We start from the raw sequence: 17382 nt of genomic DNA, 5'->3' as shown, positions 1-17382 counted from the left end.
GCCATTTGTCCTAATTCAACACACAAGGGGTAAACACCCTGAGACAGTCAGGGAAGCAGCGAATTGGAAACACTGACTTGGTAATCCATGTGAAGAAATTATGGTCATTTAAAAACAAATGGTCCCTGGCTGGCATAGATCAGTGGATTGAGCGTGGGCTGCGAACCAAAGCATCGCAGGTTCGATTCCCAGTCAGGGCACATGCCTGGGTTGCAGGCCATGACCCCCAGCAACCACACATTGATGTTTCTCTCTCTCTCTCTTTCTCCCTCCCTTCTCTCCCTAAAAATAAATAAATAAAAATCTTTTAAAAAATGGTGATATTGAGATTATTTCTATATTTTATGTTTGATCTCCACAGCCATCCCAATGTGCTCTTACGACATTGGCCATCAGTCGTAAGAGCTGGATCACATGTGTAAGCATTGGTATTCGACTGAATATTCTTTGGTGTATGCTCAGCAGGAGCGCGAGACGGAGCACATGCTGTCCCAGAGACGGTCACTGCCCCCCGTGTGTTTCTCTAACACAGGTACGGTCGGAACGGTGCGAGATGGGGCGGGGGGTGCTGCCGGGACAGGACTGGTCATCGGTGGGGACAGCAGCGGTAGAGTACAGAAGGCCAAGACTGGGCCTGCGGTGGTCATTGCTGGTTCTGGGTGACGTGCATAAAGAGATTCATTAACTCTTTTTCTCTTTTTGAATATGTTTAAAATGTTCCATCATAAAGTTGTTTAAATGAGTGAGGTGAAAACTCACTGGAATAACGAAAGCAGACACACCAAACACCAGACTCGGCTTCGGTAGCAAAATGCCAACGGCGGCCGCTGGGATGCCAGAGTGAATTCCCGAGGGAGGCCGGAGTCTGACATCAAACAGGGATGATCCGTCAGCCTCGAGAGGGAAGGTTCTGGAAGTCACCACACTGGAAGCTCATGATCTCGGACAAGCACCGCCAGGCGGGACATTGACCTCCCTTCCTGTGGGAGCGACTTCCGAGGTGCTCACGAACTGGAAGCAGGTCAGTGCATCCGCGGCAGTGGCCTTGAACTAGACACTCATAGGACGTGTCACAGCAGCTGCTCTGGGAACCTCCCTCTGGCCTCTTAGCAGCTCATGAGAACCCCAGACACACCCGGTTAACGTGCGTTTTATCTCATAAGCCAGCAGCGCACAACTGTTTTTTCCATGTTCTTAAAACCTCCTATTTGGTTCTCACACATGCTTATCTCTGGGATGACATGTGGAATGTCTTCAGGATACTCCTGAATGAATAGTGAAAATATTCACTTGACCCATAAAATTGAGTACAAATGCTCACACGGTGGGCCCAGCTGTAAAGATGGACAGCCAATGGGATGAGAGAGAACCTGGAAGCAATGAATACCTTTTCCCCAAAAGGGAAGGACACAGCTCAACTGTGCCCACGGAACAAGGATCCACTAGTCGTAGTGGTTCAAACAGATTGTGCTTTTATCTGTACCATATACTTTGTGATCCGTAAACCTCAAGGTCCATCATTAATCTACTCCCAACAGGGACAAGAGTGGCCGCTGCTTGCAGCCGAATGCAAGAGTGAAAGAAGACAGCAGAAACCCAAACTCAGCTGACCGTGTTCTGGGGGTGCTGGAGAGGTACCCCTAAAACCAACGCAACCTTGATGTTTATTAGAATGCTTCTATCAAAACAAACTGAATGCTATGAACAAAACAATGTCAGCACCCTGCTATTCTTCACGGTGTAGAACCGAGACTTGCAGTTTCCCAAAGTTCTTCTCTGACGCACCTCCTGTAATAACCCTGCCGTTACTCTGCATTCACTTCAGTCTTTGCAGCTACGCATGGCATCTATGTTTGTGTGCTATTCTCTCTCTCTTCAGGGCTTGCTCCAAATATGCCGGGACGTGTACGTCTTCGACCGCTTATCAAATCTTCCAAAGGACAAATAATGAACTTTCAATGCCCCTCCCGACCCTGTTTCTCTTGGAGCAGTGATACAGAGGCACCTAAAGGCCTTTGCTGGGGGAAGGAGAGGAAGAAAGAAGGAAGGACGGGAGAAATGGAGGGAGGGAGGAAGCATGGGGCGGGGAGCTGGGGCAGCAGCTGTCCAGTAAGTCTGAAGGCCACAATATTACATTCTTGTTCAAGTTCTGGTTCAAATGCATAGCACTTCTGAGACTAAATCTAAAGACAAATCTTTAGACTACATTGAATGTCAAGAAAAGATCTATAGATTGTCCAATTGCAATGAAGGAATGATTAAATGCAGTGCAGCCTGCAGTCAGCAAAGTATAACAATTTAAGTAACTTGGTGCCAGCATTAAAATATGGACTACATGACCAATGAACCGCAACTATTACGCTGTTACAACTTCACCCACGAAGAATGACTTAGTCCGATGCGGTAACACGTGCGTATAAGTGGCTGACTCACCCACCGTAACGACCCTTGTTACTCGTGACAAATGAAAGTACCTCTGAGTAGCTGGGCGAGAGATACTTCCCATTGCACTTGGCAATGCTCCTGAGAATTTTCAGCGCTTTGTCGCCTTTCTTCCGAGTAATCAGCCAGCGGGGAGATTCGGGAACCACCCTGGCAAGATGCAAGCATTTTTGAGTCATGAGTAGGGATTTCAAAACCTGACCTTTCACGGCTCAAGTGTCTCTAGCAAAATGGATCTCACACTTAGACAAAAATGTAGGGGCATCTTTGAGTTTAGAGCAGGCTCTCAGAGATACAGACCATCTTTGCAAGTTGATTATGGAAGGAAAAAAAAAAGCAATGCTCACTTGGTCACTGGATCATTGCTCATAGTAAAAATAATAAAACAGCGCATTGCTCTTGCAGCAGGCTGTCCTAGGATACAGTGTCCTCGATTACACATGTGCCAAGAACTGGGATTCAGTGCGCATTCAGGAAAAAGATAGGGACCCAAATTATATGAACTGATCTGACCGCACACCTGGAACAGACTGGCCGCTGTTGAGGGGGGTGGGGGGGGGGTGGGGGGGGGGAGGGGGAGGAGCCTGGATGAAAGAAGGTGAAGGGATCAGGCAAAGAACAGAGATGCAAAACCCAGGGACACAGACAACAGCGTGGTGAGGGCCTGGGTGGGGGCGGGGCTGGGTGGGGGTGGGCAAAGGGGGGGGAATGGGGTCATCTGTAATAGTGACAACAATAAAAATAAAGTTAAAAAATTAAATTAGAGGAATGATTAAAACATGTTCATGCCATTAGGAGTCACATGCATATACCTGTAGCTTTCGCTTACTTTTCTCATATCCTTAACATTTTCTTATTCCTCAGAGAATTTCTAAGCAATATTCATTTGCTTAATAAAATATACAGAGAAGCAAATCAATGTCACTGCATTTTGCGCTGAAACACTGGCAAGTATGGTTTTTTGCCTTGTAGTTTTCATAAAGATATTACGAAATAAAACATAATTAACACTCTATTTAGAATGTTGTGCCTTGGCATTTTATTAATTGTAATAACCATGAGTCAAATAATCAATAAATAATCTCTATCAGTTTTTTCAAATTCTCTAGAAATTCCCGAAGCCCACTGACATTCTGGAGATGCTAGAAAAGCTCCTTAATTATTTTCCTATTCATGTTGGTTTGGAAGCAGAGATTCCATGCTTCCGGGGAATGAGAATAAATTCAATAATGATGAAAACCACATTACCAGTAATAAAGGAGGAAGAGAAAGTTGGGCAGCGTGATGGCCAGCTGGATCCCCTGCCAATTGGGGATAAAGTAGGCGATTCCGGGGAGGATTATGATTCCAAGGGTGAAAAACATCTGAATCACGATTCCCACAATCCTCCTTTGCTTGGAGCCGACGATTTCTGTCACTGAAGGAAAACAAACACAGAAGTCAGGGGACCTCAAGGTCAGCTCCGAAATAAACGAGCAGAGGCACTGCACCTGTGACATCCGTCTGCGTTGCTAGAGCGCTACGGAGCTCTCCAAGACGCCAGGCGGACACGGCGGAGCCGTGCCTCCCAGACACTCAGCAAGGCGCCCGCCCTAAGTAAGGCCTTCCCCGCCAGTCACCGGCGAGCATTCGCGCTCTCCTTACACGCGGCCCGGCATTCTTCTGGGCACGCAAAGACTGCGGGTGCTGGTTTCAAGAAAACTGCAGTGATGGCCATTTTAGAAGGTCACTGTGATTATGAAAACATAAACATAATACACTGGCTAGATTTTATCTCTGATCTCGAAAGGGATGCACATTACAGTCCCTCTAGGAGATTCAGTGTGAACATTAGACTCTATAAATAATGTTTCACTATCACGAGATCGTTTCTATCCAGTGGTCATTCTCTCTACAGGGTTGGGCTTTCCGCGTGTGTGACATTTCCTGGAAAATCACGGGGCGGGGGCGTCATTCCTGGCATCCGTCCTCCTCCTCCCCTCTTGCGAATCGGCTTCCCTCTGCTGCCCGCTCCACTCTGATCACTCTGGGGTAAGCTCTTCTTCCTGCCCCAAGACCACAACTTCTAAAATGCACTGTATTTGGGTCTCCTTAAAAATCCTTCACATTTCAAAGTCACCCCTTCTGCGCCAGGCAGCGACAGTCAATCCTTCTAGCACTCTCCCTCCCTTCCTGTCCATAAGAAGACTTTCAAACAGTCTCCAAAGTGGACACTGCTTGGGGAGGACTCGCCTAGCATAACGGAAGCCCAGACATCTCCGGTGATGATTAAAGAGGAGTATTCAAATTCCCCTGATCACAAATCCACCATGATTTTGAGAGTAGGTGCCCGTCTCGACACCACAGAAAGTCAAGCCAAAGAGAGCAGCCGGGACTTCCCAGTAATATGAGCCGAGAGCAAGGGGAAGGCTTTCTTCCTTTCACAGCCAGAAGGTCAAACTTTCTAGTTACGGGAGATAGCAAGGGTTCCCAAATGAACCCCTCCCTTTCCACTCACATCTCCAGCATGGTGAAAAGTTCTCCGCGGACACAGAAGGACTAGAGCACGGGAGTGTCACCTTAGACTGCGTCTCAGAAATACACAGAAAGGAATCCCTGGCTGGCGTAGCTCAGCGGATTGAGCGTGGGCTGCGAACCAAAGCTTCGCAGGTTCGATTCCCAGTCAGGGCACATGCCTGGGTTGCAGGCCATGACCCCCAGCAACTGCATATTGATATTTCTCTCTCTTTCTCCCTCCTTTCCCTCTCTAAAAATAAATAAATAAATAAAAATCAAAACAAGAAAAAAAAAAGGAAATACACAGAAAGGTCTTTAAAAATGTTTCAAGGAACTATGGAAATGTTAATAAAAGTTAATCTCTAAAAAAAGAAAAGCAGAAGAAAAAATCATGGGATAACAGTACGGTGGTCCCAGACAGCGGTCACCCCCCTGTTTGGTGATATGCCATATTCGGTCCCTGAAGCAAGGTGGCGTTTCAATTCCTAGAGAGTCGGAATCTTGCCCCCGCACCCGCTGTTTGCAGAAACAGGTCCTGTCGCCACACGAAGCCTCGGCGTACCTGCACGAGGGAGGAAGGCCGACTGGCCCGCCCTTCTCACGCACCCAACCCCCGTCCTCAGGTAGACAGGGAGGTGCGGCCGTGTCTTACCAATCACGTAGCAAGTGATCCACGTCCCCTTTCCGAACACGCCTTGCAAGAAGCGGAAGACCACGAAGACAGGGAAATTGGGCGCAAATGCCACCACCACGCCGGTGACGCCAACCCCGAAACAGGATATGAGGTAAATGACTATTCGGCCGTACCTTCGTGAGAAAGAGAGAGGAAGGGTCACCGTAAACATCGGCTCCGACACCAGGAAAAAGACTGCCCGTCTGAGTGTTGTGAAAAGAGGCCGAAGGACAAATTCGGGGGTAAATTTCTTAACTTCACCAAGACTCGGGGTTTCGTGCGTTTGCTTCTGTTGTTCTGTTGTTCTTGCCATGTATTCGACGAGGCCTGTCTGGAAAAAGTCCAGCCGTTGTTAATATAACAAGAACTGTGCATGTGATATTGATGTAACCTGGCAGCCAAGGAGAGTGGGCTGGAATGCACATGCGTGAACAATGACGACTTCACTGTACTAGTCAGTGGGGGGCAGTACACACCATTGAGTGAGCTTGTGTACTGTGTGGCTGTCGCCTTCACAATGTCTGAGTGAGCAGAGCAACGATTCTGCATCCAATTTTGCATTAAACTTGAACATTCCTCCACGGAAACTATGTGGATGATTCAGAAGGCTGCGGCTATGGGTGACTTTGTCTCTGCAATGCACCCGCTCATACATCATGTCTCATGTAGCTTTTTGGGAAAACATGAAATCACCCAGGTGACTCAGCCCTGCTACAGTCCAGATTTGGTGCCCTGTGACTTCTGGCTTTTCCCAAAACTAAAATCATGTTTGTAAGGGCAGAGATTCCAGACCATCGATGAGATTCAGATAAATACGAGGGGGCAGCTGATGGCGACTGGGAGAACTGTGTGAGGTCCCAAGGCGCCTACTTTCAGGGGACTTAGGTGTCATTGTCCTATGTACAGTGGTTTTCATATCTTGTATCTTCTTCAAGAAATGTTTCTATTTTTCACATTACGCGGCTGGATACTTTCTGGACAGACCCATCCACCTAGACTCCTTTTCCACAGAAGGTTTGGGCTGCAGCTTCATTTCCGGGAGTGTACACACACACACACACACACACACACACACACACAGGGTCCAGCATAAATAATGCCTCTTTTTACTACGAAATTATAAGCATGTCATTCTGTAACATGACAATATCACCCTCAAGCACCGCATGATATTTGGGTGACATGATCAATTTAAAACTATAAATCGTGACACCCGTATTATCACCCCACCCATCACACCGCAGCAGGCGTCACTTCTGCCGGACCCCATGTGTGTGTGCGTGTGTGTGTGCGCCCCTCTACGTGTGTAGAAACGTGTATTTCTAACCTTTCCACAGTGAGACTGTGGTTAGAGGGTCCGAGGAGGTGCTGACAAGAAAGCTCTGTGTAAAGTTCAGGTCAATGTGAGTTGCCCCTAAATTTTGTGTTTCGTTTTCCCCATTCACCTAATAGGAGTAAATAGTTTAGAAAAAGGCAACAAGGTATCATGGGCGGAAGATCTGAGAATCCAAAGTTAAATGGCTCCGCAGAACTGTGCCAAATTATAGCTGCAGAGAGTTTATCATCGGCGACTTTTAAGAGACTTGCCATGGTAACACTTTCCCCTAGCAACGTCCGCCAGATTCACACACGCATCGTCTCGCTTCAGCCAGCCAGCAGAGTGGAGGCGGCAGTAGGCCCAGTTTTCAAACTCACTCCCTGCCCTCCCCCAGATACATGGCCTGTGAAGCTGTTAGTTATCCTTTCTGTCGGAGGCATGAAGAGGAGAAGGTGCTGACAGATGGCCGGCCCTGCGGGGGGCAGAATCACTCGGGGGTCTGTCCTCTCCCAAGGACAAGGCGTCTCCGAGGATACGGGCCGTCTCCTCCTGGAGTGCAGTTGGGAACACTGTATCTCCTTCCGTCCCGTCCCTTTGCTCTGAAGACATGTTTACGGATTGTGCAAGAGAAACACGCAGAAGGAGCAAAGCCTACTGTTTAAATTAAGCAGAGTAAAAACAAAATTAAAGAAATACATGCTAAAAGGACATAACTCAACTTCCAATTGTAGCCAGCCAAGAGAGACAAAATGCTAGGTTGGGGAGATTTAAAAAAATAAAAGAAGAAGCATTTATGGGGCCAATAAAATACAGGAAAAGCGCATCGGACACGAAGGGTTAAGGAGAAAGCCGCATGCAGATGAGGATTATGGGGACAGCCAGAGAAACCTCAGAGATGGACATGGACGAAGGGTGGAAGGGTCGGAGGAGGAAACCACAGGCTCCGCCCACGTTGAAGTCCTGGTGGGGTCAAACTCAGATCACCAGCCAGCTGCAGGGTGTGGGGTGCATTATTGTCTCCCACTAGCTCACGCAATCCTGCGGGCGGGTGTCTAGGATGTACCCTTAGCACTGTCGGCTGTGAGCAGGGACCACAGGACCCGCCCAGGCTGGGCTAGGGGGACCGGAGCAACATTAAGCCAGGTGTGGTCAAGGGCCAGAGCTTCCTCTCCCTGTCCCATTGGGTACGGAGGGAATTATTAAATTACCCTAAGTATTTTCATAGTTAGAATTGGGATGAAGGAACAGCTAAACAAAAGCAGGACAGCTGACATCAATAATGTCTGAGACGGGAATATCGAATAGAACGCATGACCTTGAACATGTACAAGCACTGTGTCTGCCACGGACTGGTCCATTTGTGAAGGTTAAATAGAGAAAACTCTTCTAATGATTTTTGGAAAGCTTTTCTTTGCGGAGTTTTAACTCTGTAGAATAAAATACAAGGTTTGTTATTTTTTTTCATTAAATGGACCAAATTTGGCAGGGGCTGACCTATGACTGAATGAGTCGAACCACAGCCAGCGCGGGGCTGATGTGCACAGGATGAACCCACAGTGTCCAGCCCGCTGTCCGTCAGCCCCAGGGGGGGCCACCGCTGGCGGGTCTGCGCTTCCACTCAGATGCTCTCAGACCCACCTGCGGAGTTCAAGGACAAAGGAGACGGACACAGTTTAAGAAGAAAAGAATGAGTCCAGTCAAACCAGCGTGAACATCATGAGCAGAGGAATTAGCACTGCTTTCTGCGTCTAGTAAGTCTATTTTTCTAGCAGTTAATGTACGACATTCCATCTCCACGCACGCACGGGGTGCTGCCACAGCGATGCCTACCTGTCCGCTGCGTAGCCCAAGGTGAACGCTCCGGCCAGGAAGCCCAGGTTCAGGATGGCTTGCGTGAGGTCCAGCATCCAAGCGTTGACGCACACGAGGTCAAACTGGAAGACAAAGGGATGCTCAGAGGACGTGTGGCCACGCTTACCCTCGAGGCGCCTGAGCTTATCTCAGGTGCAGGTCAGTGACCGGCACATAGTTTTGCCCATACACTCCTTAAAGAAAATTTAAAAATCAATCACATGCGTTTTCACATTGATTTATAAAAAGTTTCCCTGTCTCCTTCGGTAACGGCCAAGGGTGTAATTTCTACTATGCTATAAATTACTGACATTTTCAAATAATGTTGCTACGTCACTCTTTCATCTGTATCCAATGGGGTCTGAGCACCTCGGCCATTTGAAATCTTCCACCACCCACTGAAGACAAGTTCTCCAAATCTCTAAAGTTTGGCACCGATTCTTTTCCTCTTTCAATTCTTATTTTCCTTCTCACATCCTTTAAACCTAGCATTTTATGTGTCACTGTGTATTGTGTTCATAATGGTGAGGTAAATAAACATTATTATTGTTTATACCTTTGTATATAGTAAATTATGTATGTAAGTTAACATTTAATTTACAAGTTCTTCTATTTAAAAATCTCGTCTCTAAATAGTAGAATGTTTTCTGACTAGGTTACAATGACAGCTACTTTTAGACCATAACGGATAAAAACGTAAGATTCAGTGAATTTTGAACAGAATCATTACACGAGAGTACAATTTTGTTGGAAAGGCAGCTAGCTCTCCGTTTCCAGAATGTTAAGGAAGTCTAGCCCTTCCCAGTTGGTTGGTGCCGCCTGTAGATGAAGAATGCTTACTACGAGAACCAGTTAGGGCTCAACCTCAGTTTCCTCAATTCTACTCTTTTTTTTTTTATTTTTATAAATGTATGTGCCAAGAAGCTTGTCTATATGAAAAAAAATGAGTGGGAACAGAGAGGGTTCTGTTACCACCATGTTACTCAACCCTTTTGCCTCTTAGTTATATGCCAGGTCCACAACCTATCATCACAATTACTTCTACTTCTCTACTAACCAACCACATGCTAGTCAAGCCCGCCTACAGTGTCACTGTCAGGAAAGAAACGGAAACCACCAGACTTGCAAAAGGTTGTTTGACCACATCATAAGCGTCATTGACTTTCTTGATTACTTCCTTAACTTCCTTAACACCGAAACCAACGTTCCAAACTGCCCCCTGTTGGGTCCCCACAGGCTCTAACCCCCCACCCCATCTGTGTACCATCATGAGACGGGAGAGAGGCAGGACTCCTTCTGCAAAGCGGGAGGGGGAACACCGGCAATGAGGCCCCTCACCGCACCCCTATTCCCCGGCAGGCCCATGTGCAACACCTGCAGGGAGAGGCTCTGAGAACTCCAGGCAAAGCATCCAGGCCTCCCCTCCACCGACTGCCTCCGCCTCCCTCCAAGCGGCGTGCTCACCCTAACAGGCTTCCGCTTTAGACCAGAGCATGAAAATGAACGTTGTCGCAACAGCAACCATCTCACAAATGCATATTCATAAGCAAACTGTCATATTTATTTATAGAACCCAACCCTCGCCTTGGTTCTACTGCTAATGACCTGTCCCCTGACACGGCGAGAAATAAAAACGGGGACGGTAGTCGCTAGCCCATCTGCAGAGCTGCTGAGATTAATGCAGATGAAAGAAGTGAACAGATTTACATATATATAAATGAGTAGCAGCTGTGGTCAGTTAGGGCACTTTTATCGTCAGTGTAAGCCCTGGTTTCTCAAGGCATGACAATTTCCAGTAAACTTGCAGACGGTTATTTATCCGAAATAATTCCCCGCTGGAATTAAGCATGTAAACAATGCAACCAGAAGACAAGTACATATAATCTCGGAATACGGACAGGCGATTCCGCTGCCAGAGAAAGCATTTTGCTTCAGAAAAACACCGACCCATGTCAAATACAAATACCCACACTGTGGGCCGGGCTGGACGTCGGACATTTGGGCCGGCTGGGAGTGCAGGCGCGCTGCTCAGGGCCCAGAGAGGGCCATCACTTTCATGCATCTGTTTATCTGCGTTCGAACTGTGTGCATGAAAAAGTCCCCCAAACATTCTTTAAGTCTGCAACTAAATATGCTTTAACATAAAGCTGGTCATCTTTTCACTTGCATAGAAGAAACTGTCAAAATGACTTTTTCATACTTTACATTATAATTAACTAAAAATAAACATCTGAATTATTAAAATGCTACCACTTCATATTTCCCAAGGTGCTGTGATGGCACCTAAAGTACCGTGAGGGTCACATGTCCTCTGCCCTCTGGGCTTTGTGCTGCATCCCAGGAGCTGGAGGTGGGGAAACTACATTTCCCAGAATCCTTTGCCAGCCTGGGGGGCGCCTAGTACCAGACCAAAAGGCAGGTGGGAGGTGGTGGGAATTCCTTTCTTGGCTATGGCCACAGCTCCAGTTCCCATTGTGGCTGTGACAACAGGGGTTGGTGGCTGCAAAAGTCAGCCAGTGCTTGTTACCACTCCCCACCACCTGGGGCAAAGGGATAAGGAGCCACGGGCTCCATAAAGCTGCGGAGCAGTCAGGGGCTTCCATCCTTTCCCGATCTCTCCCTCCTTGCGTCCAGCCCTTCCGCAAGAGCAGCAGTGCAAACCCTTTCATTAAATCCCTTCCTGCTCAAAACACCTAGTTTGGCTTCTGCGCGTGTGACGGGAACTGCCATCCTGTAAGAGTAAAAAATAAACGAACAAGCAACTTAAGTACCTGGAAGGAAACGCTGAGCACACTCAAGTTTCCAGAGAGCACAAACACGGCAGCCATAACGCTCAAAGGCTTGGCTGGCACTCCTGCCTCCCGGCTGGAGCCCCAGTCAGCTCCGCGCTCGCCGCCTGCTGTCGCAATGGCCCTGGGTCTGCAGCCCATCTCTCGTGTTTCGAGAGAGGTCAGCAGACGTCATCAGCGAAGGCCTTTTTCCTGAAACACGGGGCTAGAAACTTGTCTTTCCCACGAAGACCTAAAGCACCTGTTGTCCAATTTACCTAAGTCTGACCAAAGACATAACTGCTTTCATCTTTTTCCTGAGGCAACCTACCTAGAACAAGGGGGGCGTCTTGTTGTTAAGTGCGCACTGGCAAAGATTTTTACAATTATTTTTAAGTGCTCATAAATCCACCTTGTACCCATTCTGTCCTTCGTTCATTTCCAAAGTCACTTTTACACAAAGAGAACTACTCCCCCGGGCTGCAGCAGAACGCCAACCTCATAAAAGACTCAAACAACTGTTTTCTGTAACCATGAAAGGATTACTTTGCTTCATTTTGCGGAAAGCACAACTGTAGCCCAATTAGATACTTTTGAAGGGTTTCCAACCAAAGGGTTTTTCTTAGCTCTTCCTGGTTGTTAAAGTCCAAATAGACATTATGTGAATTTGAGCTGCAATGATAAACGCTGGGGCAAGTTACTGTTCAAGTTTTGATTTCTACATAGCCTTACAACCAGAGCAGCAGGGTATCTTCAATATACAAAGGTCAAAAGCCATAAGAAGGTAAAAAAAAAAAATGGAGGTGTGCAAAAGACTTCCACGCTCCAGAGGGGACTTGCTGGCTCCTCATGTCCCAGGGAACGGACCCCGATGGCCAGCAGCTGGCTTTCCCACAGTTGTCGGGTTTAGCCTTTCAGATGAACCTAAGAGATTCTAAGCTCAGAGGACGTCACGGTATGAGGCTTCAGTGAAAACCACAAGAAATCTTACTCGTCACTATTTGTGCTATGGAAGGAGAAGAGAAGTCTCTGACGTGAAGTGACAAGACCCATTTGCCTCTGTCCTGATTTTGCAAACGGAACCATTTGCAAACGGAACCATTTCTAAGCAGCTCTGAGTTCCAAGTCAGTAGCCATGAGGCCCCTCACGGAGGTTAAAAACATCACTTATGCTTTGGGTTTGACCCTGGAGCATGGGGTGCCCATGGCTATCTTTATCATTGTCCAAAAACAATTCCACACTGACCTCCATGGGCAGGTTCCATTTCAAAGCAACAAAAAGACACCACAATGAAGCCTGATAATGCTTACAAATTATTACAATCACAAAAGAAAAGAATTCGGGTGGCGGCGTCTCCATGGCAGGAAGGGATGCCATTACTAATTCGAGTCATAATGAAAATATCTTTAACATGATAGGTGGCATTACTTTATAGTGAAAAATGAACACTTTTATGATAGGCAAGACCCATCACGATGAGCTGCAGATATAAAAACAACTCTTCGGGTGTTTACACGTAGCTTCCCTGCGGGGGTCGGCATGACTGAGGCACACCGGGCTGGGAGAGTACCAGTGCGAGACATGCCCTGTTTCTGCCTCCCCAAGGAGCTTACCCACCATTCAGAGAGTCAAGGTCAACTTGTAAGAAGCAAAGGTAGGGCAATTGAGGTCTAAACCCAATGGGACTGACTGTAAAAGCCAGAGGGCCCCCGAGAAAGAAATGGCCGTGGGGTCCCGAGCCATCAGACACATGGAGAAGGGGAGACAGAACAGACCCTTTGACAAAGAGCTGGATTTAGAAGGAGACCAAAGGGGAAAGAAGGGTATTGGAGCAGGGCGATGGGTGACCCGGACACACAGACAGGAACATGACCCCCAAGGTTCAGCTCTGCCTACAGCACATGGGAGCCCAGGTCAGATTTTAGGCCGAGGAACCACTGGTCTGCCCTCCACCCAACAGAGAAGGGAGTGGGGTCCAGGGGGTGGGTCAGTGAGTCTCTCACTCAGGGAACCAGAGGCATCAAAAGAGCTCGGGACAGAGGGAGGAGGGAGTTCTCAAGGAGGGAGGGAAAGTCTGGAAGAGTGCAAATGGAAAGCCCCGAGCAGATGGCCTGGCCCCGGGACAGAGCAGGATTCCAGGGACATGAGAGAAAGTCCCGGAGACGAGAGGAAACGTGAGACCTTGCCACGGCCACCTGCAGCGGGGCGACCTCGCCCGGGATACAGGGGCACCTTCTGCGGTACCAGGTCTGTAGAGCCTCATTGTCACGCAAGGTGTCCTTCCAGGTCCGTAATGGCCATGCGTTCACGTACGGTGAAGCAAGTACATTTCAAGACCTGATGGACAGATGTCCTTTAAACAGAGGCCTTTTTGTCTGAGGTGTGAGGCTGGGAGAGACGGAAACACTGAAGTCTACTTTTGTAACAACGGCGCCTCGTCGTGTGTTAACGATGCTTTCCCGACGCGCCCTCAGATCTCAGAAGTTCAAGGCCCTGTACTTCTCTGTGGTGAAGACGTGCACTTCCTCTTTCTAAGATGTTTGCAATTCCTCCGAATGACGCAGAATGTCTAGAGACGAGGGGAGTTCTGTGAGGGGAAGAAATGCCTCAGGCAGGGGCAGAGGGGGCAGAGCCCTCGGTCCGGCAGGCACTTGCCCTTCGACCCCCACGTTCCAGGGTGAGGGTCTGCTTGTTTCTCTCGTTTTGCTGCCCCTCCCCCAAAGTGCTCTTCTTCCCCCTCCTGCTGCCCCTAGCTCGGGATTCAGCTTTCTCTGCTGAGTAACTGGCTATTGGTCTATGTCTATTGATATAAAAAAAATCCGCATTTTAGTAGATTTAAAAATCAGATTATAAAGGCGTAGGATTCCGTAAGTGTACAGAATCTATATGATACAAAGCATACACAGGTAAATATCAGAAAAACAGGGGACCCATTAAGGTAACTGACAATGCTGAGTGGTCCGACGACAGCTGGTTTTGTTTTCATAGTCTTCTGTGTTTTCTTTGCATGACGTACGCATTATTTTTATGTAGCTTAGAAAAATGTAAGACTACACCCACTTTGGAAAAACGAAGAAATTCCTTACTGCATGTAAAGCCACATGTTAGGAGGGTGGGAGAGAGTCTCACCGAGGGAAACACAGTGGACTTGGCTAGGGGAGGGGGTGGGAAGGGGTCTCAGGGCCGGACACACCGTCCCCCGAAGCTGGACACACCGTCCCCCGAAGCTGGGCTGGGGCGGGTGGACCGGCTGCTCTCCCGGACAGTCCGGCTGAAAGAACTGTTCATGGAAATCAGAGAGAAGTGGGGGTGGGGTGTGGAAACTGCCTTCTCAGAAGTCTTTCCATGAAATTTAGTTTCAAGGACATTTACAAAATAACTGAAAGTGTGAAAACACAAGTCAAGAACTTCCCTCTAGGTCGAGTTGCACCCCTTACACTCCAGTCCCCCGCACGCCCGGTCCTGGGGCGAGTTCTCACGGTGGAAGGCAGCTCTCCCTCGCAGCCACCCCTCCCTGGTCTGAAGCCAACGGCAGGGTCCGAACTGGGATGCTGAGTGCCGGACCGGGGACACTGCCGCCTGCCCGAATCTTTCCTCTTTCTCAGGACTGGGTCGTGTCTGCGGATCGACCTTCAAGTTCACGTGTTCTCCCTTCTGCCACTTCCAGGCTGCTGCTGAGCCCACTTAGTGACTTTGTCATCTCAGTTCATTGCACTTTTCAGCTCTAGAATTTCTATTTTTACGTTTCTATTTCTCTGTTGAGATCCTCTCTTATTAGGGCCATTTTTCCTTTAACTCTTTGAACATCGTTTAATTGGTCGAACGAACACTTTTATAATAGCTGTTCTGAAGTCATCAGCTACTAAGCCCAACCCCCAGGACCACCAGAGGCTGTCTCTAATGGCAGCCCCGCCCCCCTCCTCTCCCACCTCCCAGCATGCTCTTTAACGCACAGCAAAGCAAACCATCAACAAAATGAAAAGTTGACCGACTGAATGGAAGAAGATATTCATCAATAATACAGCCAATAAGGCACTAATATCCAAAATCTGTGAGGGACTCATACAACTCAATACCAAAATACCCACAAACAACCCAATTAAAAAATGGGCAGAGAACCTGAACAGACAACTCTCCAAAGAGGACACACAGATGGCCAAGAGGCATATAAAAAGATGTTCAATGTCACTAAGCATCAGAGAGATGCACATTAATGTGCATCATTAAACCATAATGAGACACCATCTCACACCTGGCAGAATGGCCGTCATAAACACATCAACAAACAATAAGTGCTGGGGAGGACGTGGAGAAAGGGGAACCCTCGTGCACTGTTGGTGGGAGTGCAGACTGGTGCAGCCCCTGTGGGAAACAGTATGGAATCTCCTCAAAAAATTAAAAATGGAATCTGTCTTTTGACCCAGCAATGTCACTTCTGGGAATATATCTAAAGAAACCCAAAACACTAATTCAAAAGAATACATGCACCCCTGTGTTCCCTGCAGCATCGTTTACAACAGCCGAGATCTGGAAGCAGCCCAGTGCCCAGCAGTAGACGAGCGGATAAAAAAGCTGTGGTACATCCATGTAGTGGAATGCTACCCGGCCATAAGAAGAATGAAATCTTACCATTGGCGACAGCATGGATGGACCTAGAGGGTATTACGCTAAGTGAAATAAGCCAGTCAGAGAAAGACAAATACCATACGATTTCACTCACATGTGGAATCTAAAGAACACTATAAACCAATAAACAAAACAGGAACAGACTCATAGATATAGAGGAAAACTGAGAGTTGCCAGGTGGGGTGGGGTTTGGGGGGCTGGGGATCGGGGTGAAAAGGGCGGAGGGATTAAGAAGTGCGAACTGGTAGTCACAGAACAGTCGCGGGGATGTACAGCGCAGCGTGAGGAATACCGTCAACAACATTGTAATAACCATGCATGGCGCCAGATGGGGACTGGAAAGATCCGGGGACACTCTGGAAAGCACATGATTGTCTAACCATCATGCTGCACCCGAAACTGACAAAAAATAATCTGGGATGCCCTGGCTGGCGTAGCTCAGTGGACTGAGTTCGGGCTGCAAACCAGGCATCGCAGGTTCGATTCCCAGTCAGGGCACATGCCTGGGTTGCAGGCCATGGCCCCCAGCAACCGCACATTGATGTTTCTCTCTATCTCTCTTTCTCCTTCCCTTCCCTCTCTAAAAATAAATAAATAAAAATCTTAAAAAATAATAATATGGAATGGAAACTGTAATTGAAAGATTAGAAAAATGCCCTGAAAATGAGGTCATCCCTCTAATGACTGAAATCTTCAAGAGCTCCCCAATTTTTACAGAATAAAGTTTTCAAGGCGCTTTTCGTAGTGGCCCAGCACATTTTCCCAAACTCACCACCCATCAGTTCTCACTCTTGGCTACACTCAACTATACGCACACAGCTTGCACACTATTTGAATTGTTTCTACCTTTTTGAGCTTCTAGCTGTTCTCTCTGATACACTATTTTTCCATCTCTTCTCTGCCTGATAACATCACATTCTGTTGTTCTTCAAGGCCTAGATGAGCCACACACACTGGATTGGATTGCCCTGCCTACTGAAACCTTTTGCCAACTGCAGCCCTGGCCAGTGTGGCTCAGCTGGTTGGAGCGTCAGCCTGTAGACCAAGGTCGTGGGTTTGATTCCGCATCAGGGCACGCAACTGGGTCGTGGGGTCCGTCTTCGGTTGGAGCGCATAGTGGGAGGCGACCGATCAATGCTTTGCTCCCTCCCTCTCTCTCTCCCCCTCTCTCTAAAATCTGTACGCATGGCCTCAGGTGAGGATAAAA

General features: G+C 47.9%; 1 protein-coding gene across 2 annotated transcripts in view; it reads right to left on the bottom strand.

Annotated features, from left to right (window-relative positions):
- SLC22A3 (solute carrier family 22 member 3) overlaps nucleotides 1–17382 on the bottom strand; it is an 88474-nt gene that overhangs the window by 30222 nt on the left and 40870 nt on the right. For both annotated transcript variants that reach the window (XM_045844103.1, XM_045844102.1), the window contains exons 2-5: nucleotides 8760–8863; nucleotides 5591–5745; nucleotides 3691–3859; nucleotides 2475–2592 (exon numbers count right to left, since the gene is read on the bottom strand). In XM_045844103.1, the coding sequence (XP_045700059.1) occupies nucleotides 2475–2592; nucleotides 3691–3859; nucleotides 5591–5745; nucleotides 8760–8863 (546 nt within the window). The remainder of the gene's footprint in view (nucleotides 1–2474; nucleotides 2593–3690; nucleotides 3860–5590; nucleotides 5746–8759; nucleotides 8864–17382) is intronic.

Source organism: Phyllostomus hastatus, unplaced genomic scaffold, assembly GCF_019186645.2.
Source record: "Phyllostomus hastatus isolate PE091 unplaced genomic scaffold, TTU_PhHast_1.1 phas_contig_40, whole genome shotgun sequence".
In the NCBI taxonomy this organism is placed as follows: Eukaryota; Metazoa; Chordata; class Mammalia; order Chiroptera; family Phyllostomidae; genus Phyllostomus; species Phyllostomus hastatus.
The sequence above is the reverse complement of the archived record's forward strand: the minus strand, read 5'-3'. Positions and strand labels throughout refer to the sequence as shown.